The sequence below is a fragment of the Triplophysa dalaica genome, chromosome 13 (assembly GCF_015846415.1).
Source record: "Triplophysa dalaica isolate WHDGS20190420 chromosome 13, ASM1584641v1, whole genome shotgun sequence".
Taxonomy (NCBI): domain Eukaryota; kingdom Metazoa; phylum Chordata; class Actinopteri; order Cypriniformes; family Nemacheilidae; genus Triplophysa; species Triplophysa dalaica.
The window spans coordinates 16,275,094-16,302,643 of record NC_079554.1 but is presented as its reverse complement, the minus strand read 5'-3'; the positions used below and the strand labels follow the sequence as shown (position 1 = coordinate 16,302,643).

General features: G+C 37.7%; 2 protein-coding genes across 2 annotated transcripts; one reads left to right on the top strand and one right to left on the bottom strand.

Annotated features, from left to right (window-relative positions):
* Positions 1-363: 363 nt before the first annotated feature.
* On the bottom strand, positions 364-4,192 carry ntmt2 (N-terminal Xaa-Pro-Lys N-methyltransferase). Its single transcript, XM_056765064.1, has 4 exons — positions 3,842-4,192; positions 1,929-2,101; positions 1,073-1,325; positions 364-973 (listed from the first exon to the last, which is right to left on the bottom strand). The coding sequence occupies exons 1-4, from the start codon at positions 4,011-4,013 to the stop codon at positions 717-719; spliced, it is 855 nt and encodes a 284-aa protein (XP_056621042.1). The 5' UTR covers positions 4,014-4,192; the 3' UTR covers positions 364-716.
* Positions 4,193-5,710: 1,518 nt separating this feature from the next.
* Positions 5,711-27,515, top strand: kifap3a (kinesin-associated protein 3a). The gene is made up of 20 exons (XM_056764215.1): positions 5,711-5,869; positions 6,148-6,279; positions 6,429-6,574; positions 6,667-6,725; positions 6,834-6,975; positions 8,046-8,145; positions 8,532-8,656; positions 8,838-8,936; positions 9,352-9,530; positions 10,680-10,842; positions 13,752-13,852; positions 14,941-15,049; positions 15,129-15,241; positions 15,343-15,508; positions 15,591-15,716; positions 17,915-18,013; positions 18,125-18,210; positions 19,140-19,326; positions 19,475-19,568; positions 26,575-27,515. The coding sequence occupies exons 1-20, from the start codon at positions 5,838-5,840 to the stop codon at positions 26,684-26,686; spliced, it is 2,370 nt and encodes a 789-aa protein (XP_056620193.1). The 5' UTR covers positions 5,711-5,837; the 3' UTR covers positions 26,687-27,515.
* Positions 27,516-27,550: the final 35 nt, after the last annotated feature.

The window sequence follows — 27,550 nt, the reverse complement described above, 5'->3', positions numbered from 1 at the left end:
GGCTGTAAGAGAAGAAATGTCACTGATAAAGATTTTTTTTTTAATCAGACTAATAACTCTAAATAACATTTACAATGACACATTCTGTAAAAGAGACAATTAGGTGTAGTATAAGTCGTTTTTTATAAAAAATCATAATAAATAGCTCTACATTTTATTCTAAATGTACAAAATACTAAACAGACTGAAAACGTAAATAAAAGTATATACAGCTGTCTGAATTCTGAAGCATTCTGTTTCAATGTAAAACATTTTTTTAATATCTTCACTGTCCTGCTAAAAACAAATTAGCTATTTTTCAGTAAAACACTGAGCTTTTTCTCTGAATCCAAGTTATTAAACACTTTTGAATAATTTTTATAGGTTTGATATTTGCAAAACCCATTGACAAATATAAAGGGTGACTAACAATAATGGTCAATTTATGGTAAAAAATAAAGATCATGAAATATGGAGAAACAAGGTTTCAAAAGGACAGCAGAGATATGTTACACATTTTCGTTCTTGCCAAAATAAAACAATGGAAAATCATTTTCAAATAACAATGATCCGAACACATTGAAAATCAGTTAATAATACCCTTTTACATATAAGCTGGCAAATGGAAGCTCAATGGAATTAAACATCCTATGCATTTTTACAATAGAATGTATACTTTAAAGAAGTGCATCCAAAAAACGTCAAAACGAACTTAATCACCTCTTTCATTCATAGGGTCAGCTCATGGCAATCATCCATACAGGTACGATGGCCTCAGGAAACCCTTCCTGTTTCTCCACGTCCAATATGGTGAGACCTGCTTTCTGAATGATACTCTTCATGATGTCCAAATGACGAATAATGCTGCCGTCGATAGGATCCAGCTTGCACCCCTGTCGTGCCATGTTATCTTTAATGATGATCACACCATTAGGCTTCAGACTCTCTTTAGCACGAACTAAAGACTCCATCAGGTCTTTATCAGTAAGATGACCTGAGGAATTTAAAAGTTTTCAGTCTATTTTACTTTTATTATGTTATATTTGACTTTACACATAAATAAACCCATGCAAACAAAACATGCGTTACTTACATGCTATCCACTGCATCCAGATGACATCATATCTTTTTGGAGGTGGGATAAATTCTTGCAGATTGTAAAGGTAGTAGGCTTCCACCCGGTCTGCATCATCTCCAAGGTAACATTCATGAGCGTGAAGGATGAAGTCTTCCATCATGTCGAGCATCTCCATGGTTTCAAACACAGGAAACAGGACCCCTTTAGACACTCGTCCAATTCCACAGCCACAGTCTAACGCACGCTTGGTGCCCGCCTTTCCTGGACCCTACCAAGAGAAAAATATATACGTAAGAAGAACATAATATATAACTAATTCAATCAATTACAACATTGATTGACTTCCATTGGATGAATACAAAACCGCTCAAATTTCTCAAAATATTTTGTTTTGTGTTCTAGAGAAGAAATAGCCATGAAGGTTTAATAAATGATGACATAATTTTATTTATGGGTCAACATCCCTTTAAGAGTCCACTGACCTTCAGCACACATGATGTTTTGTTCTCCATTACAAGCAAGAAATAAACAAACAGTGAACACATTATTTTTTAAATACATTTTAAAACAATAAATGTTTAATCAAAACAGATCTCGCTGTATGAATATTAAAGAATAGGCACATTCAAACTGAAGGTGAACTTGAGAATATTGCGGATAACTATATGACTACTGTCATAATACACTCATGAAATACAATCTACAGTATATTTTTACACCAGCTAATATAATTAGTGCTGTTCACGGGTCCATTTTTGTCACCCGGAGGAAGTTAAGGTAACCATGAAGGTTACTTCAGAGCATTGGCTGTGCTTGAAAGAAAACACATCAAAGGACATGTATTCAGTAAAAAAATATAAAAAATACATACAACAAATTTCTTCAGGAACTTCCTTGAGCCCTCTAGGTCAATCTCGGATATCTCCACGAAATCTCCCATCATGCCCTCTTCTGACGGCGGGACGTCCTTGTAGAAGTTCTGTGCCCTGTAGTAAAACTGCTTCTCCCCTTTAATGTACTCGCAAGTCACCGCATAGAGTTTCACTGTGGGGCAAGAAACAAGATAGGAGTCACTTTGTTAAAAAAAATGATTTCAGTAGTCACACTATTCAGAAAATCTTCTCAAATTAGAGAGAAAGGATGTTTTTATAAAATAACAACAAATCTATAAAGTGTGCTGTAGCTTAAACATTACATGTCAGCTATACATTACTTTGACATGTTAAATGTTTAATTCTTAATGTTTATTGATGCATTCAATGTGGCAGTACAAAAATAGCCACAAATGATCAAGTCGGGTATTAAGAAAAAGCAAATGGAAGAGAACCTAATTCATAAACACTGTTGCAACATCTTCAAGATGCTTGTAACACATTGGGATAGATCCAGGACCTTATATAGGACTTTAGTATCAGGGTAACCTTTTTATATCCCACTATACTGCCTTCTTGAATGGCTTGTGGTAAACAGAACATACTTATTAAATTGCAAAAAGAGAACAAGGTACAATAATAATCTAGCCATGAGTCAACAAATTTCGGAAAGTTTGAAGTCGAGCATCAGGTCAGCAGATGAGTGACAGGAAGATCCTTCTGCAGTGCCAGGTGTGAGAAATGGCGAACAGAGTGAATTATGATCCTGAAATTGTAGGCAGGGTTTGTCATATGAACCTTAAGTTCAGTTTCCAGACCGAAATAGTAACACTGAACATGACTGTTTTATTTTGGTCTTCCCTTATTTTTGTTCTTTCTTTAGCTTCACACTTAATCAGTCTGCTTAGTAGGTCAACATATAAAATCAAAAGAACATTTTCAAGGCATTTTGTTAGGTTCGGTACAGCTATCATTATGCATTTTCTGCCCAAGTGTTATGTCCGTTGAGTTCATTTCAACAAAAATCCATTCTTATACTGTATTTTGAAACTGTTCTTGTGTCTGATGTGTCAGATTTTATGTGTTTATTTTTACATCATACAATGAATAACTCATTCTGTCAATCAACCCTGCCACTTCATTCATTGTGTGGAACAGAAAATATCAGTACAGTTAAAGGCACAACTATTAAACAAACATATTTCTAACTTCCAAGTTATATATTATTCATGATTGCTCTAATAATAAAATATGTAATCATCTGTTAGAAATGAGTGCAGAGGTTCTCAAAATGGGGTCCAGGGACCCCTGGGGGTCCGCATTCCATAGATAAGGGGTCCGTGAAGTAATTCATATTTGCAATGATTTAATTTAAATTGAATTTATAAATTATAAAATTGTGCTGTTTTATTAGAACACTTAAAACACCTAAAAAAAACGTTAAAATAAATCATTTTGAAAGCACATAAGTGATATTAAAACGATCCAAGAGAAAATATTTTATATTTATCACTATGAAACATGTCTGAACTATTATGTTTAAAAGAACGATACACATGTTTCAATAAGAGTGCAAATTGTGGTAACCAAATGCTTAATATCTTTTATAATTTAGAGGTGATCCTTTAAAAATTGTCTCACCTTTAAGGGGTCCATATACCAAAAAGTTTTGAGAACCCCTGCATTAGTTTATTAGACATGGAGTTTTCGATAATCATCAGACAATTGCAAATTTAGTTTTAAATTCGCTTGCATAATGTGAAATGCTTCAAAATGTTTCATTTATTTTCCACAAATATAAATAAGTACAAACTAAGTGTGTAACTGGCTATTCAAACTTTCTTTTCAAACAGCAAAACATTACATCACACAGGCACATGGCTTCATCTCTCCATTCACACACCCTCCTTACCCAGAGGAATCTGCTCCAGAAGGTACAGGTAGCTGGCGAAGAACTCCTGCCTCAAGGTGTTGTGAAGATGAAAAGACATACTGTGCTTGCACATCTCATCATCAGTCTTCGCCCAGCGGTCCCGGAAGGCTTGATGCGTCCCGCTAAACTCCATAGATGTGGATTCAGACATTCTGAAGCTTCTTCTGCAATGTGGTGTGAAATGATCGCAAATGCGTGGCTGTCGGTAAAATCCTGAAGACTAACAGAGCACAGCTATTTCTGCTTGAAGACCTCTGCCAGAAAAGATATGTTCCCTTCCCAGGAGGGTGCTTAAATCTATCGCAGATTATCAGATCACCTGCTTTAGGCCCGGAGTGGAGGAATGACAGAACGATTGCAGGGGTGGTCCCTTCTCTGTTTCAGAAGAAGATCTCTCTCCCAAGTGTCACAGACATCCAGAAAGAACCATCAGCCTTTGACCTAAGCATTCCAGAACATGGACCAGAGGGCCGTGCCTTCATCCACTGCCAGTGACAGACAGCTCATGTAATGACTATTTTTAGCACTGCCTTATGTATGTATACACGGTATTTGTGGCAAGCTCACGACGGTGAGGACAGTTTAAAGACACAACTATTATTTTAAGGTTAATCAATCAAACATTGCAGATGCAAGGCTATTTTAAACCAAAATACAGAAAGAGAGAGAGAGAGAGAGAGAGAGAGAGAGAGAATGATACATATCAGGCCTCTCATTTTTTGTCATGTGAGCTCATGCATCAGGTGTTACTCATATGATTGCGGTCTGAAATTTAGGTTAATTGCCAAAGATTCATCAGGTCTGTAATGGATAATGTGTTTAATATTCAGAGAACCTAACTAAACATAAGTTGGAAATGTGTACTCAGTGGAACTAGAGAACGAGTTTACAGATTATTTAAGCAGGGATCAAAATAAATATTGCAAAAGTGCAAAAATATGTAACATTCAATGTATCACATTTACATTGAGGGTTTGTAGCTTGTTTGCCAATTTGCAAGATTTCTGTAAGGATGTCAGTAACCAAACAGATCTCTTCACCCATTGACTGCCATAGTATGGAAAATAAATATATTCAATGGGGTATCTGTTGGGTTAATGACATTCTTCCAAATATCTTTCTTTGTGTTTAGCAGAACAGGGAAAATTATACAGTTTTGGGGTTATGATGACAGAGTTTTCATTTTTGGGTGAACTATCACTTTAAATGATGCAGAATTGTGACAAGTGTGGTAGGCCAGCCACCACAAAACTTACAGATCTACCAATAAACTTGTCTCTTCCCATATAAAATCATTACATATAGGTACAACATCTATATAAATATATGGTAATATTTAATTCCAAAAATGTGATAGTAATGCTTTATAGTATATTTGTAACAATATTTTGGTATATGGTAGTGGATGATGTCCCAGAACTGAGAATTGCTGACATTCTTCCAAATATATTTCTTTGCGTTCAACAGCACAAAGAAATGTATACAGGTTTGAAACAATCTGAGGGTGAGTAAATGACAGACTTTTCATTCTTGGGTGAACTATCCATTTGAAAGTAGGCTGTTTAACAGCAATTAAAACAGCAGAAATTATTAATTATTAATAAATTAATTATTAAATAAGAGGCGGTTCTTTCTGATAAACTCACTTAATATGAAGTCAATGCTGATGATAAAACAACGAAAGCAGTTACTTTAAAATGTCCCTGCTGAAAAGCAAAAGAATGTTAGGGTTTCCATGTATCCTGAGCTCTGACGTGTCTCTGCAACTCCACACAGACAGATGGCGCTCTTGTTCTTACGCCTGTGTCTGGTTTCTGCTGAACGCGTCATAGCAAAGCAGAGTACACGCCCGTAGCAACAACAACAAACATCAGCAGGGTCCTGTCGGAGGAGAAACGATGAAGCTGTACAGATATTAAAAAACATTTAACAGAAATTACTTCCAGAATTAAGTCACTTTAATAAAAGGGTAACGATGCAGGCGGAGGACGCCAGATATTTAAAACGGTAAGAATCCGTCCTGAGTTCTGTTGCACGAAAACAATAACAACAATTATATTTGATATTGCTCTTAACATGACAAATGCCTGTAAATCTTTTCTGTGACCAAGATTTTTGATTTGTAAGCGCGTAATGTGCATTTAGATAATGATGGCGTTTGTGTTTACATGTGCTGTATGTGCGTAACGTAGATTTTAGATTGTCTAACTAGTAATAATATTCAAAATAACAAAAGAAGTAATGAGCATGTTAATATAAATAGTATGTGAATGTCTTGGGTTCAGACAATATAAGGGTCGCAGTTTAGATGTCCACCCGACAGAAAAAGCCCTGGTTGTCCACTATGAAGTGGAAGCAACAATACTGGGAGAAAACGGAGACCCAATGCTCGGAGAACGCAAGGAATGTCAGAAAATGTAAGAGCTGTCAAATTGATCTTATCAACTGCAGTGTTTCATCACACATCTGTGTTAAACACAGTTTTAAAATATGAGAATTCACTTTGTTTATAATATTTATATGTCTTCTTTGATAGAAAATCAAGAATATTTTTCTCTGTTTGCAGAATTCGCCTGAAAAGCTTGAACTTCAACACAGACATTGCGTCTTTAGCACGGAAGGTAGTGGAAGAATGCAGACTCATTTCCCCTTCTAGACTTCCTGAGGTGGAACAGTTATTGTTCTACCTGCAGAATCGCAAGAAACCTGCTGGTAAGAGATGTGCAGACAATGAAGTTGTTACAAGAAAAAAAACATTCTCCACGTGATACTTATTGTTTGCTTTGCCTTGTATTTTTAATTAGAAAATAAAGAGAAAAAGCATATCAAACCAAGAGATCTGAATCCCTTTGAAGGCATGGAGGTAAATCACTTACAAACATTTATGTTGAGTGTATGTAAATGTAACATTTTGCTTAGATTTTGTTTCTATGTAATAAAACCTTTGCTCTCATTGCTTCTGTGTCTTAAGTTGGATGAGGAGGCCAACATTAATAGCATGGATGAATATGTAGAGTTTCTGTATGAGGAAATCCCGGAGAAGATCAGAGGAGCTACACTCATCCTCCACTTAGCCCGTAACCCTGACAACCTGGAAGAGTTGCTGCAGAACGGTGCGATGTGAACCTGGGGTCTGGGGTTAAAATATGTGTTATAGACACTGTGAATGTAGGGAGGTAACAATATTATCGATGTCGCGTTATCGCAAAATTGTCTCAATATTATTGTGGTCACATGACTGTATGAAACGATAGGTCTAACATAGATAATGTAAATAATTGATGTTACCTTTGGCAAGGTCCATCTGATGCAATTATTTTGTTTACATTTACGCATTTGGCAGACGCTTTTATCCAAAGCGGCTTACATTGCATTGTCCTATACATTTATACATAGGTATTTACAATCCCCTGGGATCGAACCCACAACCTTGCATCGTTAAAGCAATGCTCTTACCACTGAGCTACAGGAAAGTTTATTTTATTTTATAAAAGGGATTTTTAGGTAATTTGTCCCATCAAATACTACTGTATAACTCTAGCTCTGATATTGTTACATCCCTATGTGAAAGCATTTTAGGGTTCCCCCTTAAAATTTGAACCATTGTTTAATTTACATTTATTCAAACAGAGGGCCTACAGAAGTTTTATATGCTTTATAAGCACTTGTTTATGTATTTAATGAAAAACCCACGGGCTGTCACTAGTAATATAACACAAATATGTGTTCTTTGTTGAATTATGGAATGAATTTATGTTCAATGAACTTAAAAAATCATGTAAATAATCTATAACACATATTAATTGTAAATGGGGGATAAAGAATGTTTCATGCCGAAATAAGAAAAGGCACAGCAGGTAGCATGACAGAGAAGCACACATGATCTCACAAACAGGAAGTCCCATTCTCATGCCATATGAGATCTGACCATCTCTTTCCTTTCATAAATCCAATCTTTTGGACCCCACTGCTGTTTTTAACTCTAACCACATTTTTGTTTCTACACCACATGAATGTCTCAATTGTACCCACAATACATTTCATGTTCTACCACTTATGTAGGATCAGAACATTCTATCCATTTTCACCATCATTCACATTTTTCAATCTGTTGTCGCTTTCGCAATTTGAGTATTTTTCATGAGCTGTGAAAGCATTTAGTGTTTTGTCTGCTTTCCCACAGAGATAGCTCTCGGAGCGCTGGCTCGAGTCCTGAGAGAAGACTGGAAGCAGAGCGTCGATTTGGCAACCACCATCATCTACGTCTTCTTCTGCTTCTCAAGGTGCAAGAGTCTCACATCTGCACAGTCTAGCCAAGACTCACTGTTCACGTAGTTTGATGGGTGTTGTATATAGACACAACAATGGCGGCGTGCCATTTGGAGGCCATATTTTCTTTCTCGAGAATCATAATATTAAATGTACTCCTATCATAACATGACATCAGCTGCTGTCAAATCTCATATGAGGATGTATGAGACTAGGTGGTTGTGAAAATGTGAGTCGTTCTTGTGTGTGATGGTTTGGATAACTGACGTTCATTATTGTCTTGGTGAGGGACCATGTTTGACATGAGTTGAGGTTTTGTTTTGGCACTGCTGAATATGAAGCCCTTTTACGGTCCACGCGGTGCAGGTTTCAGTTAGACAAACAAGCTATTTATCTCCAGTTTCTCCCAGTTCCACGGCCTCATCACACACTACAAGATCGGAGCGCTGTGCATGAACATAATTGAGCATGAGCTGAAAAGATATGACCTGTGGCAGGACGAACTGCAGAAGAAGAAGGTGGCTGATATCCTTTCAGTTTGTGTGTGTGTGGGGGGGTCATAGGTGAAAGTGTAATAGAATGTCAGAGAAAGGGCAAAGGTAGAGTCAAGCCAAAGGTCAGAGAGTGCGATGTTATGTTTAGTTTAAATTTGTGCCCTTTGACTATTGCTCTGGACCTACGGTCATTGGTCCTTGACTTGTAGAACGGGACGATGACCCGGACAATCAGAACCTGAAGAAGGACTATGAGAAAGCTCTGAAAAAGTACCACGGACTTCTGGCCAAACAGGAACAACTTTTGAGAGGTAGTGGAAATTGCACACTATTACCCAGGTCTTAAAGGGATAGTTCACCCAGAAATAAAAATTGTGTCATTATTTATTCGCACTCCACCTGTTTATTATCTTTTGTGGAACATAAAAGATGGTTTGAGAAATCTCTTAGTGTTTTTTTGTCCAAACAATGGCAGACAATGCGGGCAATTTTTTTTTGTTTACCAATATTTGACTCTGCAAAATAGACATACATGTTTGGAATGACTTAAGGGTGAAAAAAGATAAAATAATTTTCATTTTTGGGTAAACTAAATGTTGTTTTGCATCTTACAGACTGAAATTCACTTGAAAACCGTAATGCTATATCCATTGTAGTCTTGCATCAATGGTAATGATTTGTGAGTAGTTTGAAGATAATATGCTGCATTCTTTTCTGTGTCATCAGTGGCTATGTACCTGCTACTAAATCTGTCCGAGGACACCCGCACAGAGCTGAAGATGAGGAACAAGAACATCGTCCACCTGCTTGTGAAAACATTGGACAGAGACTGTGAAGAACTGCTGGTGTTGGTCGTGTCCTTCCTCAAGAAACTCAGCATCTTCTTGGAGAATAAGAATGACATGGTGAGGAGAAAGAGTCACCTGAAGATAAAGATTATGTTATCATTTATTCACCTTTGTGTCTTCCAAAACATGTATAACTCTTTTTCTTCTTTGAAACACAAAATAAGATACTTTGAGAAATGTTTTAGTGGTTTTGTGTCCATACAATGTAATAAAAGTTTAAAACATTCAAAATATCATTTGTGTTCTGCAGAAGAAAGAAAGTCCTACATGTTTGGAATGACAAGAGGGTGACCAAATAATAACAGAATTTTTTTGGGGGTGCTTAAAATCGTAGACCAGTAGGTTATGTTGCCCCCATTTATACTGATTGCGCTCCTTTTTCTTAATCTGCCACACCTGTTCCCGATTTACAGTTCACTCGGAGTTACTAATATAATGTCCTGAGCTACCCCAAGACGGCAACTTTATCCAACACGTTTGCCATCTGCATCCAATCACAAATCTTTAAAAAAGAGATTGTTACATCTTAATTTGGATTCATTAATCACAGTCTAATTTCGGTTCTTCTGGATTAAACACATTGTATCGTATTTATTCTATCGCAGATGTCTTGCTTTCACAAAAATGTAGCGAATATTTTACATTACAACAAATTGGGTGTGACGGTTGTAGAGTTATTTTCTCACATTTTCTGCAGTCTGAGTGTAAATACAAGAATATGGATGTAGGCAGTTATTAACACTGATGGCTCAATTTGAAAACTGGTTCCAGGCTGTGAACAGTGGTTAAATGGGGATCACATTTCTGCTGGGCTGTCTGTCTGTGGCTGACTTTGACCACAGTTGAAGCAGGCAGATGTGTTAACAAGCAAAGCCACAGGCCCATAACTAACAGACCTAACTAGTTGACCTTAAATCAAGCTCTTACATCATCTCCAGGTGCTATAAATGATAGGAGGCTTTTTTTTATTGCTTGACTGCTATTTATCGGGGTGTTGCTGGGCAGCCCCACCCATCATGAAATCTCATTGGTGCAAAATTCCACATTGCATAACTGCATATTGAAGTCAATTTAGATTTCCTGATGTCTTTAAACATAACATATCGTTTTAGTGGCTGTGAAGATTTGGCAATGTTTATCCTTTGAATCTTTATTAGTGTGTCTTCTCTGTTTTTACTCTACTAGAATGATCTTTTTCTCTGATAGGCTGAGACAGACACAGTAGAGAAGCTGGCCAAACTGGTACCCTGTGAACATGAGGATCTCCTGAACGTCACCCTGCGTCTCCTCCTCAATCTCTCCTTCGACACCATCCTCCGCAGCAAGATGGTGCAGGTGGGCCTTCTGCCCAAACTCGCCTCACTGCTTGGTAAGATTCTATAAGAAGTTTGTAAAACAATCCTGACCACTCTCTCAGATACACAGAATTGCAAAAATAGATAGGTGGCCCAAATTTAAACCAGTCAATTCTTTGGGCCACAAAAATGTCCTTTTGATCTTGCCTAGAAGTGCACCGCTTACTGCTAACTGCTATTTCTTGAGTGGGAACCCCAAAGTTAATGTTGTGCTTTCCTCCAGTTGGCTCTGTGCTTTCTAATGTTTATGATTCAAAATTGCCTAGTTGACAGACAGAAGCCAAGTTACCACCATCAAGACAGCAGTGGAAGCTGTGGGAAACTAGTTTACAGCATGTTGTGTTTAAGGATACAAGTTTCTCCAGCTAATTCGTGTAGCAGTTATAGTCTGGCTGTGTCCTGCCTTTCAAAGAGCACTTCCTGAGATGAAACAGCACACGATTGGTGCACAGACTATGCGTATAGGCATGGTTGGCTTTGGCACCAGTGATACATCTTTTAAAGTGCCCCAGGGGGGAGTTGTGTGTCCCACGCAATTAATGTAATATATTTGTTAAAAAAACACCCTCACCTCTAAAGTAAATGTTGATCTTCCAGCGTGAGGGAAGTCTACATTTCGCGGCTTGTGTAGATTTTCTCTCCGTCATAAAACTGCCCATTCTTTTTGAACCGCTTGCACCGGTTGCCAGCAGCTAATGGTCCCTTGGTAGTGTAGATGATACTGTATAGTGTTTTTATTAGTGTTTTTGAAAAATGCGAGGATACCATTTTTATCTAACATGTACGAATGTCCACTCCTGTGCTATCAAAGAACCGCAGATGTCACATGAATCTTCAGGGTGCACCACGTGTCCCCTTTTCTGCTCTGATCCTTTGTGATTACCGTCTTTTAAATCACAGAAGCCACTTTGAGGGTCGTGACCTTGCAGATAAGATGAAAGTGGGGATTGGTATCCACTCCACCCTTCTTCTTGAGTTATCACAGAGACAAAAAGCAGAATTCGCTGATTCACAACTGTATATAGCTTATATTTATAACTTTGGATTTCATTTGCCATTAGAATTACCACAAATTTATTTAGTAGCTCTGTTTACTATTAAACATGTGCTCAATGTCTGATCAAATGGATACGGGCGTTGTAGTGGTCGGCTGAAGCTGTCATGGTTTTTATGGTGGTTGGGTGGTTTAAATCTTACTAGGGTGTAATTGAAGTTTAGCTCTCCTGCTCTCTCACTAAACGCACCCTGAACAGGATAATGAATTTTTAATGGCCTTTTTTCTCCCAGGCTCCAGGGCTGTTTTGAACATTTTTTTTTACAGGCCCTCCATCCTCATAAAGGATCCCCCGTTCTCCTCGCCCTGCGCGCCGGCCGAGGCGTTAACCTGGGGTGTGTGCGAGATTGGGTTTGACCTCATAGTGCGTGCTGGGGCCCGTTTTGTACGCTCGTGTGTGTCTTCGGCTAATGAGAAGCACATGTGTGGGCCAATCGTAGCACTTGCAATGCCGAGCAGCTCGGCTTGAAGTTATTAATGGCAGTAAAATTTATGCTTCCTCCTTTTTTCCTCCAATTAAATGGAGAAGCCCTTCTCTTTTCAGGGTCTCTGAGAGCACATCTGGCTTCAATAGGCTGAGATAACCTCGCCTAAAAGGTACGCGGCCGGCCCCGACCTTCCCCCCCCCACTATCGAGGGTCCTGGGTGTGATTATGTCTCAGGTTTTGCAGGTCTAGGGTCTCTGTGAAGGGTTGACTGTGTGCTCTAATGGTGCACTGCTCAGAAATACGGAACAGTTTTTTAAAGGTCCACAGATTCAAAAACAATTCTTTCAAGCTTTTCTGCAACCTTGTGCAGAATCGTGAACACTGATTCATGTACAAAAATGGGCCTTGATATTTTGAACATGAGGGCTTTTGACTTTTTCCTGTGGTGCTATTCTAGGATTGATCATTAAAACATGACTTGTATTTATTAATGAGGTTGTCCACCAAACCTTGACCTTTCAGAAAAATCATCAATTGATTTTTTTTTGTCAATTTTTATTAATCTTTAATCATTAAGAAGGAATCACATATGAATGTTTGTGTATCGATACTGTAAACTATAATATTACATATATTCATATAGATTTATGTACATTCAAATTTCAGTTTTTATGTCATATAAAATGGTGCTATGGGACTTAATAATTATTATTTACTGGTGAGTCAATATATTATATAATTTTGCCAGAAATGGAACCAAAGAAATAAAAAAATATTTAATTTGCCAAATAAATAAATATGAATGAATAATCAATATTGATACATTGTAAGCATCCCTATTCTAAAATCCTTTATTCTGTTTTATAATAGGGCTATCAAATGATTAATCGAATCCAGAATAAAAGTTTGTGCTTATATAATATATATATCTGTGCACAGGGCATATTAATTTTGTATTTATAAACACATACAAGTATGCATATTAAGGTAATATTTACTTAAACATATGCATGTACGTTTATGTTTTTATAAATAAAAAACGTAAACAGTAATTTTTATTCTGGATGCGATTAGGATAAATAGTTTGTCTGACCTTTTTTTATATTCTTATTCATTTTAAGCATCTTTTTCGATGTTACTCTTATTTTCTGTACCTGGGAAATGTTAAGTGAAAAAAAGCGTTTCAAATGACCTTAAGCGCATCGTTAATGACAGTTAAATATGGGATAATGTGCCATCAGTTTGTCATTAAACCCGAAATGATCTGAAGCGCAGCTGCAGCGATTGACCGAAAGTATTCCAGAGCGGTGACATTAAAGTCATGCATTGATTTTCATAATCTCTTTATAGGATACCTCATATATTCCAACTAAAGGAGGTGTTTAAAAGCATTTGAACAGTATGTCTGTCCATTCATTGCCCGGGTGTGTTTGTGTTTCAGGAGACGAAGCGCAGAGACAGATCGCCATGTGCATTCTGTACCACATCAGCATGGATGACCGTTTCAAGTCCATGTTTGCCTACACCGACTGCATTCCACAGGTGAGAGGTCAGCTTGCATTAGCATGAGCTTATAGCAAAAGACTTGAGAGCGCTATAACGAGAAAAAAAATGATAAAAATCATTAGCTTTTACCCTCATTTGATGGTTATTGATAATGTCATTGTTAATGAATCAATGACTTTTACAGCATTTAAATGAGAGTTCAATATACGTTAATAATTCGTTGAAATGCATGCAGAAAGGAGACGATTGAAACGCACCACAATTTTAAGAGTAGAGGAAGTTGATGGGATTTGCGTAGACAAATTAGGTGACTAGAAAGATGAAAACAGCAACTGCCGGCTGGGGGTTCTCGTGGTTTTGGTTGGGCGACTGGATGGTGCATTTGAAAGCAGGTCAGGTGCCAGTAAGTCTAGCCAGCATGATTTAGGCTGCAGGGCGCCTGCTATGTGATACTCAGTATGGGACTTGCAATGCTTTGCATACTCTACAGCCGAGCTCTCTCTGCGGACCTCCTGCTTATCGTTAACGTCAGGGGGCGATGTTGACAACCTTTGACCACTTCAGTACAGGCCCCTTTTTAACATTTTCTTTGAGACCCCTGCTGTACCCTCTCTAGCCTCAGGTAGCGGAGTCCGCCCTCGGTTCCGCCTGGGGTGTGGTGACATCAGCCGAGCTAATGGAGAGTGACACGTGAGGCTTTCGTCTAAAGTTAGGATCCGTTGGAGAAAATCAGTAACCCCGGGACTTCTGGGAAAAGTACAAATTGGGCACAGGAGTTAGGAAAGAACGTTCTGTCCTTCTTTTTTGCGAGGACAAAGGCGTGTTTGATTTAGGTTCTAGGCGGGTCAAGACTTTGTTGAGTTTGGTGTTTTGAGAAAGAAGGCCACGTCTTTTGAAGCTTTTAAATGTGTATGAGGTAACTGAACTGAGACCCGCTGCCTGTGTTTAAAGATTGTTTAAAGGTTTTGACCTTGCCACTTGGTCACAGATTCATATCAGATTGCAAAACTATAATGCACTTTCTACCTTTGAAAGCATTTACGACATCATGAACAGATTAAAATGAGTTAAACATGAAAAACTGTTTCATCCTAAAATAAAATATTATGCTGGATGATTGACAGGTCATGAAGATGTTGTTTGATTGTGGAGAGGAGAGGATTGATGCAGAACTCATTTCCTTCTGCATCAATCTGGCTGCCAACAAGAGGAACGCCCAGATCATGTGTGAAGGTAAACAGAAACATCCACAGACGCTTACAAAAACCCTGAGGATTTAACTCACTTGTGGATTTTTGTGTGTGTTGTCTAGGTAACGGTCTGAAAATGCTGATGAAGAGAGCACTGAGGCTCAAGGACCCTCTAATGATGAAAATGATCCGAAATATATCTCAGCATGATGGAGCGTCTAAGAATCTGTTCATTGTGAGAGTTAAAAACAAAAATTCACTCGTTGGGGTTTATCGTTTGTTAACATTCGTTGGGGGTTTGTTTACTTGGAACAGTTGTTGAATCGTATTTTTTAGGACTATGTTGGAGACCTGGCTGCTCAGATCGGACAGAAGGAAGAGGAGGAGTTTGTGATTGAATGCTTGGGCACTCTTTCCAATCTTACAATTCCTGATCTGGATTGGGAACTGTTGCTCAAGGAGTATAACCTGGTGCCTTATCTTAAAGACCACCTCAAACCAGGTCCACAACTTTATCCTATGGAAACTCACAATGTGCAGTTTCATAAATATACAAACTTTCATATTGCATCTTTTGGTTGTAGGCTGTGCGGAAGATGACCTAATCCTGGAGGTGGTCATTATGATCGGCACCGTCTCCATGGATGACTCCTGTGCCATAATGTTGGCCAAATCAGGCATCATTCCAGCCTTAATAGAACTACTGAACGGTACAAAACATTCATTTTTGTTTCACAGCCAAGTAGACATGTGCCAGTGTTCGGTAATAGGCAGGGTTGGGGAGTAACTGATCACATGTATTGGATTACAGTAATCAGGATACCAAAAGTTTGGAACTGTAATCCGTTACAGTTACATGAAAAAACTAAATAATCAGATTACAGTTGCAATTAGTACAAAATTAGATTACTGTCAGGATTACAATAGTTTGCAAAACTGAAGTTATTATTTTAATATGTGGAAGTGTAAGGCGTTTTTGTGCTGAGCAACCAATTTCTAGGTAAAATTTCATGTACATTCCTTAATGTTTCTCATCTTGTTTTAACTACATAGCCTATAAGCAGATTACATTTATAATGTACTGTGTTAACTGACATTAATAATCATGATTACAATATCTAAGTCAATACTCAACAATAATGATTCATTTTAATCATTTTAAACTCTAATAAGATCCTGTTATATCTATTTCATTTGATGTTCATTGAGACACCTCAAGATAACTCTGATGCTGCTTTGGTTCTGCGTAAATGAAGAGACTTTTTAAAACCATTTTGCTTTTCTGTTTTATTTACAATTGGGACACTAAAGTAATCCAAAAGCAATCCGACTACATTACTTTTATATTGTGATACTTGGATTACATTACGGATTGCATTGTTATGAAGTAATTTGTAACTCTACCGGAATACCTTTACATAATAACCCTCCCAACCCTGGTGATAAGGTAAACCTCTGTAATGAAAATGCTCGGTAGTAATATTGCAGCCACTTTAAATGACCTTGAATGTGCCTTATCTTTTCCCTTAACTCCACGTTTAAAGTAACAAACTTTGCGCACGCAAAAGTCGCGAAAGGGAAAGTATAGGTATTAGGCACACTCTTCTTCACGGTGATTTAAAGTGGCCCCAATAATACTACCATGCATTTTCACTACCGTGTCGTGTAATGAAAAGCAAACTGTGAAAGTGCGTGGATGTTTCATCATACACAGACGGGCGAACAGAAGAGTCAGAACAGAAGAATGGCGGCAGGCGTAGCGTTTCAGATTTAACGGGTGTAACACGGGGTTTCTGCCAATCTCATATTAATATTGAGTACCTGTAGATAAGTATTGCATGCTTCGTATCTTCAAAGATAATTTAGTTTGATCACATTTATAAAAGATAGAAAACATGCGGTGGGGGATGGGTATGGTGAATCAAAGCACGTGCACACCCATTGTCAACAAAACACAGACATCAGTTTCACTCACCGCATGTGGTTTATGTCCGGCATTTTTTTAGCACTGGGACGGCTATATATATATCCGTTTCAAACAATCTCCAAATCCAGCGTTATATCCACAGTTTATATAACATTCATCACCCAAATGCAGTGAACAAACAAACACTTGAACTTCGGTAACGTATGCTCTCTCTCCTGCTTACAAGTGAAAGTGACGTCTGCGCAGGCTCCTTCTCATGCTCTCCTTGCTGCGGTGTGGCGGTGCCGCATGCTTTTCCGGGAGAACTGTCCAATAAGGGACTAAGAAAATAAGTTATAAAAAAAAGTTTCATATGTTCGAAAAAAAAACTTTCCTAAACATGTACGATCGCTGGGGAAGTGTACCGAGCACAGAAATACTACGTAATACCCCCAACTTGTTTTTTGAGAAGTTGACCATGTTAAGCATGAGAAGCCAGCACGTTTAACATTGTAAAGAAGTCAGAATGCATGAAACACCTTTCCAGGGCTGCTTTAAAGTAAGATTACTAAAGTCATGACATGCCACTTATCATATTTACGTGTTTCTAAAATACACAAAGAGACGAATAAAACACAGTGTAGGCTAATAGTATGTTGTGTAGTGAATAATGGTAGTGTGGCAGAATAACTATTTTGATATCAAGCTGGAGATGAAACGCAACTCAATCGTGTTTTGCCACAGAGTGCTGATTTTAATGTCAATGTCTATAGAGCTAATTTAGCAATGCTACAAACGTTACAGCTTGCTATCTGGCAAAACATGAATTATTATAGATCAACATGTTATTGGCACTATAATAGCACTGACGTTTGCTTATCTTTTCGACTTGTTTTTGTAATGCATTTCATCACCGTGATGACACCGTCTACCATTTTAAAAGCTTGTACACAATCCTACATCCGAGAGAAACATTGGTAATCTTTCTTCTACCTCCCTCAGCCCAGCAAGAGGACGATGAGTTCGTGTGTCAGATTGTATACGTCTTCTATCAGATGGTGTTTCACCAGGCCACTCGAGACGTGATTATAAAAGAAACACGTATCCTTTGCTTTGCCGTTGTTCATCAGCATGCTGTGAAATACTCCATGGTGTGATTCATTCTGTACTGTGGTTTGTCTGTCCGTTATTTCCTTTGACTTTGACCTACAGAGGCTCCAGCGTACCTCATTGACCTGATGCACGACAAGAATGCTGAAATCCGCAAAGTGTGTGATAACACATTGGACATCATCGCTGTGAGTATGAAAAATGGAACTGTGTGGTTTGTAAGTCAGGTGTAGTTGATGGAAGGACTATTGGGTGACCGCCATCGCTATCGTGCTGTTGTTGAAGCGGTTCGGTCAAATGTGATGTGTCGCAGGCCTCGGATTAATGTAATTAGTTCTGGTCTTGAGGCCAAGGGAAGCGTTACGCACATGTGATCAGGCGGGGCCATTAAAGCAGAACACCAGATCAAAGAAAGAGAGAGAGGTGACGTCTGCTTACTGTCATGTGAGGAGAGACACAGGTCCACATACGTAGAAATGTTCTTTTAATTTGAATACGAAATCTGTTTTGCTGTGAGATATTTTTACTCATATTCCTTTTCTTGATTTAATTCTGTAGAGCTTTTGCGGTTTTCAACCTAGACAGGAGAAGTCATTCATAATTCATTTTTACATGCCATTTCTGGATACGGTCAAAGGATTTTGTAAGATTTGTTTATAGAACACTCAAACCTGCTCCTTATCCAAACATTCAGACGGACGGGCTCATGTGCTTGATTAATTGGCCAAAATATTAGACCCGGTTCTCTGATTCGCCGCTGGAGTTCTGCAGTGTGCCATCTTTAATGTTTTAGCGGTGCATTTTGTGCCTTTTTCTAAATGTGTCACTGTACTCGCTGGTGAGGTTGGCTTCTGCGACAAAAAGGCCTGTTTTCAGACCAGGTGCTTATCTGAGCCCCGGGCAATCCGTCCCATGTGGGGATGATTGATTGGAGAGTCAGGGTACATTTTCCATCTACCTCAAAGAAGGTTTTTTAAACACAGTCCCTGTAGAGAACAGATAAACAGCTACCGTGTTACCCGTGTGCCAAGCAACACAGCAAACCCGATTCTTCTCAGTTCTCAGTTGAGCCTTTCTGTGTCCTGTGTTAATGCTCTGTTCTCTCTCCCGGGTATAGGAATATGATGTGGAGTGGGGCAAAAAGATTCAGAGCGAGAAGTTTCGCTGGCATAACTCTCAGTGGCTGGAGATGGTGGAAAACAGGGAGATGGATGAGGCAGAACCGTTTATGTACGGAGATGATGGAGAACCTTTCCTCCAAAATGGGGACATTCTGGAACGGCCAGACCTCTTCTACAGCGCAGGTTATAATTCCTAGAAATGCATTTTATAAATGGTCATTAATGGAACCGTTTTATCATTTAAAAGATCAAATTGTGATTCATCACTGAAATTTCACTATGACTGTAATAGCCTTGCACTGATAAATCACATTTTATGTAATATCTGCAGATGGAATAATCCCAGCAGATGGTGCCATTAGTCCAGAGTTCTTCACAGACTATCAGAACGGAGACCTGTTAGGACCACAGGGGTTCCACAGCAGGTACATTTAAATATGACTTATCAGTCATACCGGCTACAGCGGAGCGGTCGGTTTTGTTATTATTGTATGGCACGCACACATCCCTGTCTGCTAGTTTTGTTGCTTTAAGCAGGGCAGGGCTCAAATGTGCTTCGTGAAGGAGTCCTCCAGCATCCCAGCAGGCTGCCGCAGCGCTCCTCCAACAGTAATACCCCTTTAGCTTTGAAAGTAAACACGGCTCCCTCTATTCAGCTTTTCCAGATCTGTCTCAGTTGCCCCACACCTACTGTTCAGGGGGTTTGTGCAAAACACTAAAGGGATGATTTAATGAGATGATTTATGATGTGGCCGGTTTTGTGTCGTGAGGATGTAGAAAATATTTCAGCAAAACGTGATTGGGATTATTTGATGTAAAGCCATGAAAATAATGCATTGATACATGTTATTTCAGCGTTTACGATATATATTTTTTTAATCATGTTGTAACTGTTAACATTAGCTCATGCACCATTAATAACGTGAGGAATTGTGTTGACGTGAACATTAACAAAAGATTATTAAATGCTGAAAAACTGTAATGTTCATCATAGCTAAAGCATAAGGGATGTAAAAATATCTAATCTCAGTGAACGATAATACCTCGGTACAAAGTCCAAGATACATGGTACGATATTTATTGCAATATTAAAAATGACAAATGATGACTTGGAAACGTGCCATAAGCATCCTCTTTTCTTTTTTGAAATTATCTTTTTATTTAGAAAGGCAAATTCCCATCACATACATTAATTACAGCTTTTTAGTTTTTCAAGTACATATATAGGGATGGATTCAGATGTTTTAGATGAGTTTGTCTATATTGCCCTTCCAGCATCCTCTTTTCTATATCCTTTAATCATAACTGTTGCTTAGCGGTATGAGATATGGCAGGGCTAGTTAACTGGAGGCCCGCCAATCATCTTTACCTGGCCCGCCTTCACATTTAAAATAAGTGAAGAGATTTGAAGAATTGTGAGCTTTAAGAAATGCATGTCCACATCTTTTAAAGTCCAAAAACACTGCTACATTCAATACGAAAGTTATTACCGCATCTCATAACCATTGACGGAGCGATATGATCGGTCTGCCCAAGATACTTAATGTTATTTACAACGTTACAATCGGCAATCCACAGCCACAGGCAGTCGTTTTGCACACGCGATAGGCCGCATTCCAAAATGCCTCTTTTGCCCTTGAAAGTAACTCCAGGAAGAGTACTACTCCACATCAACAGTTGTCTCAGACAAGGGAAAATGTTGTTTTAATTACTGCATTCATTATGTATGTTCTAAACAGCTATATTTACGGAAATAGCTGTTCATCGCCCTCCAGAACTTGCGCTTTAAAGGGTTTACCCTTCTAAGCGCGTAAGGGCTCATGAATGCGATTGGAATTCAACCGAAGATGCGATAATAGCCATATCTATGATAATAGGGTTCAGTTTCTTGCACAGACCAATTGATCAGCTTTATAAGACGCCAGTTAAACATCAAGGCGCAGGGATTACTTTTGTGCTGAATGTATTAGCGTTTTTTACTTTTATTAATATGACTTTCATTAATTCAACCAAATATCTTCTTGAAAAAAGAATGCCACCCATATCTTGGAAGTACTGGGGGTAAATTAACAGCCATTTCATTTTTGCGATTTAAAGAATATAAAATACAATTAAAAGACAGTTTCCCTTTTGTTTAAATATAATGAAAAGGCACAAATACTGATAAGTATCAGCAACAAAAACATTATAAAGGAACAAAATACGTGCAATAAATAACGGAAATACAAAATAACAGAAGAAATTGTGATAAGGGATACACTGGCCGCATCCTATTTATACTTTTGGAATCTGGCCCTCAAAGAAAAGGAGTTGAAGACCCCCGAGTCTGAGATGGGTCATGTGTACTAGAGGGGTCAAATGACCTAAAAATTCCTTTTATAAAATAAAATAATAGCACCAGATGGACCTTGACAAAGTTAACATCTGTTATTTTTTCTTACATTCTCTATGTTAGGCCCGGAAGACCTATCATTTCATACAGTCATGTGACCATGATAATATTGAGACAATTTTGCTATTGCAATAACACCATATCAATAATATTGTTACATGCCTACCATCTACCAATGTTAACAAATACAGCCTTATTGTAAATTTTTAGATTTGTTTAGGATTGTGTCATTTTAGTAATCTTACACATCGATTGTGAAGCAGAAAGAAAAAAGACACATTCAGAAATAAACTGAGCTCTCTAAATTATACATGAGTTCATGAGAGAACAGATAGAATGGGGAATTTGGGAGTTGGTTTCTGAGGTGCTGAAAAACAAGAAGCAAGCGAATATGAGGAGGGCCAGAGGAAGCTGTGTTTTTTCTTTCACGGCTCTTTGTAAACGATACCTGTAGAATACACTGAGAGCGCGCAGGGAATTGGGCGACCTGAAAGTGTGGTTTTCATTTTGTCCGTACGGCGTTAGGGATCCAGGTTAACACAATAATGAAACCCAGCCTCGGTTCCCCAGTGCTGAGCCAGGAGCCAGACACACCGGGAACGGCTCTTTTAAAAAACCTTTAATAGAATCACTTTTATTTACAGAATTGCGCAGTATAATCTTTCATTTAGCGCATATAGAATGCTTAGTTGTTCCAGATGAAAAGGATGGTAGGAATTCCTTGCTGGGTTTACTTGAATGGGAGCTTTTCATTTGGACGTGTTTAGACATCATAGAATCACATAAGGAGAGTCAATGAGATTTAGATGTATGTATTAGGGTTATCAGATTTAAACTACATTTATCATTCTCAAAATAATACACATTATCAACACCGTTATCGCAGTATATGACTTAATTAAAATTATAATGATTTTTTTTATATTCTACATTTATTTGATATATTCTATATATATTTGGGATGCACAGAGTACGAGTACCAATATTTTTTTATTAGAATAGATTCTTAATAACAACTCCACCTTAAAATTATTAATTCTTTCATAATGTCTTCATGTGCTTGTCATATACTTTCAAAGCAATTTTCACATCAAATTTTACCCAGTTCTTTCACATAAGGTTTCATTCTTTGGTGTTGGTGCAGTTTTACGATAGGTGCATCCCTAATATATACATACACTGCCTGTCCAAAAAAACTCACACACTCTGATATTTTATTGGATTGCCTTTAGCTTTATGGCATGCATTCGCGTTTCGATAAGCTTCTGCAATGGCACAACATTTGTCGGCAAGATCTTGTAAACTTGTAATCTTTTCTCTACTTTTACTAACTTAAATGCTTCAACCAGATCCTCTCCAGATCATAACAACCAAAAATGCATTCATTTTCAGAGTTTTATCCTTGTTCGTTTACGTAATTTCACATCTATTATGCCTTTATGGTGAAAACAGTACTGAGGGGCTTCTGAACTTCTACATCAAAATCAAGCTCACCTATTATCTCAGCTAAGGAAGTATTAAAAATGAATAATAAGGCAAACAAGCGATAAAAAACAAATCTCAGTATGCTTCAGTGTCTTGAATATAAGGTGTTGGATTTTTGCTTTGCTGTAAAATACAATGTCTTTCTTTCAAACACACACCTATACTAACACATAAACACAGTTATATCTTTATTTTTTGTTAGGTTTGCCCGCTGTGCTGTATAATACAGCAGAAACAGGAAACTGAAATGCTCCATAGACGAAAATGGAGTAAATACTAGCATAAGCAAAAAGTAAATAGTACAAATTTAATAAAATGTTGAATTTTCTTGAAACTTATTTTTTATTGAAATTTTGAACTCTTTGCCAACAAAATGAAAGGATTTTATATGCAATGTATGATATATTTACTGATAGCTTTCCTTTAGCTGAGTGGTAAGAGCATTGTGTTAACAACGCAAGGTTGAGGGTTCGATACGAGGGGATTGCAAATACCTATGTAAAATGTATAGGACAAAGCAATGTAAGTCGCTTTGGATAAAAGTTTCTGCCAAATGCATAAATGTAAATGTAAATATATATATGCTTGCATGGCAAACAGTTAAAAATGTGTAGTTTTAATGGGTTTCAAGGAGGAAATCTTTGTCCAAATTGACCTGAGTGTAACAATGTATTTAACTAGTTTAAAAAACATTTATGAAAGAAAAATAGAGCACAATATTAAAATTCCAATAAGAATAAACACCTTTTGCAAAATCTATGATGTTTGCATGAACACAGCCAAAATCACAAAGAAAACAAAACTGACAAAAATGTCCAAAATAGCCACAAGGTTTAAGGTCTGGATGGTGGCCAATCCATGTGTGAAAATGATGTCTGAAGCTTCCTGAGCCCCTCTATCACAATTTGAGACCGATGATTCCTGGTATTGTCATCTTGGAATATGCCTGTACCACCAGAGAAGAAAAAAACATTGATGGAATAACCTGGTCAATCAGTATATTCAGGTGCCCTCATTCTTTGAGCTCTTAACGTTGCTGTACCTAGACCTCCAATCCAATGGGAGGCTCTTACCTATTTGCTTTGTTAAATCCAATTGGTGACTTTTTTTGGACATACCTGTCCTATATATATATATATATATATACATATATATTTAGGTATAGTTACATATTGCATTTAGTAATTTAGCAGACGCTGTTATGCAGAGCGACTTACAGAGAGTTCAGGGAGCAATAAAGTGATATGTCATACAGGACCAATAAATACATTATGCATTCTTTGTTTTGTATTGAATATTTAATTGGTATATATTCTAAATAAATTAAAGTTTACTGTGAGACTATGTCTAAAATCATGTTTACATATGTCACTTGGTTTTTATATTTTGTTATCAATACATTATTTGTATTTTATTTAATGTTTGTTGTTTTAATTATCAATACCTTTTTAAGTTGGTTTTGGCTCAAGTGACTGAAACTTTCATTCACTGTGAGCTGAAGAGTGACAGATGCTTGTGATCAGGAGCAGGAGAGGAAGGAAAGAGGAGAGCAACATTGACTCTTTCCTGTTTAGAGTTTTCCGGGTGTTGTTTACAGGGTCTCACCTCAGTGTTAACTATCAGGGGCCAGTCTGGAGACACTGGACTTTTTTTGTGTCCATTCTCACCAAATTGTTCACAACATGATTGTAAAACGCACACATCCAAGACCCTTTGGAGTGTTTTTATCTGCACAGAGCTGCCAAATGACCTATTTGACCTTGTGACATCATCTGACCCATATCTCATCACTATATCCTTCCCATCAGCCCCCGTCTTTGAACTTATCCTGTTGGTTTTGTGTTTCGGTGTCTTATAGACTCTTTTTTTGGCGTCAGCCTCTCCTTCTCGAGCCTTTTAACAAAGTCTGAAATTTCCCCTGACAGCAGTAGGGTTCCTTGGAGAATAAAGACACACTTCCTGCCTGGAGACTGTAGTGGGAGAGAAGAGGTAATGCGCGTAACCGATTGCTGGAAGTGATTTGGTCTAAAAACAACATAGCATTATGGGAGCTGGTAGGGGCAAACCAAACAACTCATATTTTAAGAGGCCAGACCAGAGAGTCTTGCAGACGGGTGGGTGGTGTTTATTTAGACACAGATCACACTTGCCCAATCTGATGTGAGATGGTTATGTTGGCCATTTGGCTGGAGTAATGATTATGGAATCATGTGGGTTTGTGGTTATTTATAATACTGTATACAGCAATAGAAGTACATAAAGTATCATATCACATGTGCAAACGTGTACAAGTTGTGTATGCATTAAAAACGGTCTTCACTGGACTGGCAACCTCGCTTCTTCTGGGAATTTTTTCCACTAAGTTGTTTGAACATGTCTGTGTGGATTTAAGTGAGGGGCCCTGGCTTGCATGGGTTTGATGATCCATTTCATCCCAAAAGTGTTCGGCAGGGTTCAGGTCTATTTTTGAGGTTCTCCACACCGGACTCTGTAAACCATTTCTTAATGGACCTTGTTTTGTGCACAGGGTCTTTGTAATCCTGGCAACAGGAAAAGGCCCAATTCATGAAAATGTTTGTGTAAGGAGACTGCATGGCTGTGTGCTTGATTTTATACACCTGTTAGTAATGTGTGCAAGCTGAAATAGCCGAACCTATTAAAAGCACTAGGAGGAGGGATTGTGGATCTTTAAGTGTCAGAAATTAGACGGTCTTGGGGTAAAAATGTGACAGAATATTACCAAAACTTGTGCATTGAAGCTACTGTACGTTCCCAGTATATATTAACATTTACAGTATTTAATATGGAGAGGAAATATCTCTGAAAATAAAGTGAATTTTGTTTTTTTATTTGATGTCAAAAAAATATGAACTTTTTGTCTTCGTTTTGTTGGCTTTAAAAATATTGAGTTGTGATTTAAGGCTAAACTACACTGCAAGAATTTTGCTCAGATTTTGCCCAGATTTTCAGTCTGGAGTTGTTACAGGAAGTCTGTGCCAGTCTACAGATTTGATCAGTTAGTGTGTTTCTATCTGAAACTTTCAAAAAGTCTGCAAGTGTATGATGTCTAGTTTAAAAAAATCTGTTCAGATTTTAAAAGTCTTGTAGTGTTTTCCAGCCATTAGGTGTTTAACTATTTCATGCATGAGTTATGATGAATTATGACAACCTCCATCAGGTTTTGATCCTGTTTCCTCTTAGGGCATGACAAATAAGATTTGTACACTTTTAACTTTATTCTTACGTTTTTTTCGAAGAGTTCAGATGTCCACTTTTTTGAGACCAGGCCTTGAGTATCTTTTCTGTTTTACCATTTTTTTTCTCTCTCAGTTCACAACTATTAGTGAAGGTCATATTGTGCTATGAAGAAAGTAAGATGATAGCGCCATCTAGCGCTATTGGTAATCATAGTATCATTGTTCCACACAAATCACCATCCTAAGAATCACATTCTGATTCTTGTTACTATAGCAATGAATCAATGCTTATCATTATATAGAGTCCCAATGTCACATGCTAGACTGGCTGACATCTGTCTCTCTGTTTCTCTCTAGTTCTTTGACAGATGCGTATGGACAGACAGGAGTGACTTCAGCACGTCCAACCACTGCTTATGGGTTCCGGCCAGATGAGCAGTTTTATTACGGTTACACTGCATCACGGTAAAAGCAGACTATAATGAAGAAAAATTACAAACTACAATTAAATGGATTATTCTCTCTGTCATTTAGAAACAACAATTCAGCTTTTTTTCCTCATAATTAGTATTTCCTTATACAGTATGTGGGCATACTTTACATTTTCAACAATTCTCATTCTGAATGTGTTAAACTGAATGCCCTCAATTGTTCTTCAGCCAGCTGTCTCTTTTAGCAGGTCATGTAGTTTAGTGTATTGCTTATGAACACTGAAGAAACGGCGCTGTGGTTTCTCATGGCATTGTGTTGCTTTTGCAGACCTTTTTTAAACATTCCTGTGCAATAATTGCATGACGTTTCAGTGGCATAGATGAATGTTATATGCATTATGTCGTGAGAACAACATTTTGTAATGTTTTGTTCAGTTTTGCTTACATAAAGCAGTTGACCATAAGGATACAATTTATGATAGCTACACCCTCTTGTGGACTTGATGTGAAACAGGTATGAATTCATACACATGGTATTTTTACTGCCCTAATAACCGCATTACTCACTGTTGTACAGTAGATGTGCAAAACAACGTTGCTTGTATTTTTACAATGTGGCCTTTGTTACTGTAGTGAAGACGTCGCTGCTTGATATGGTGCACAGATAAGTACACCTGTATTTTGTAACGTAGCCAAACTCAAGTGTTCTTTTCAAAAGAATTAACTAATCTCTTTTCATGTGTGTTTTTATGATGACATTTCATGTTCAAATTGACATTTCATTGATGTCTCAACTACTGTTTTATATGAAATGCTTTTTTATTTATTGTGGTGCAGTATGAAATACAAATTTTGATGTGCAAACACCTTCCTTGTGTTGTTTGGAATATGATTATAATAAG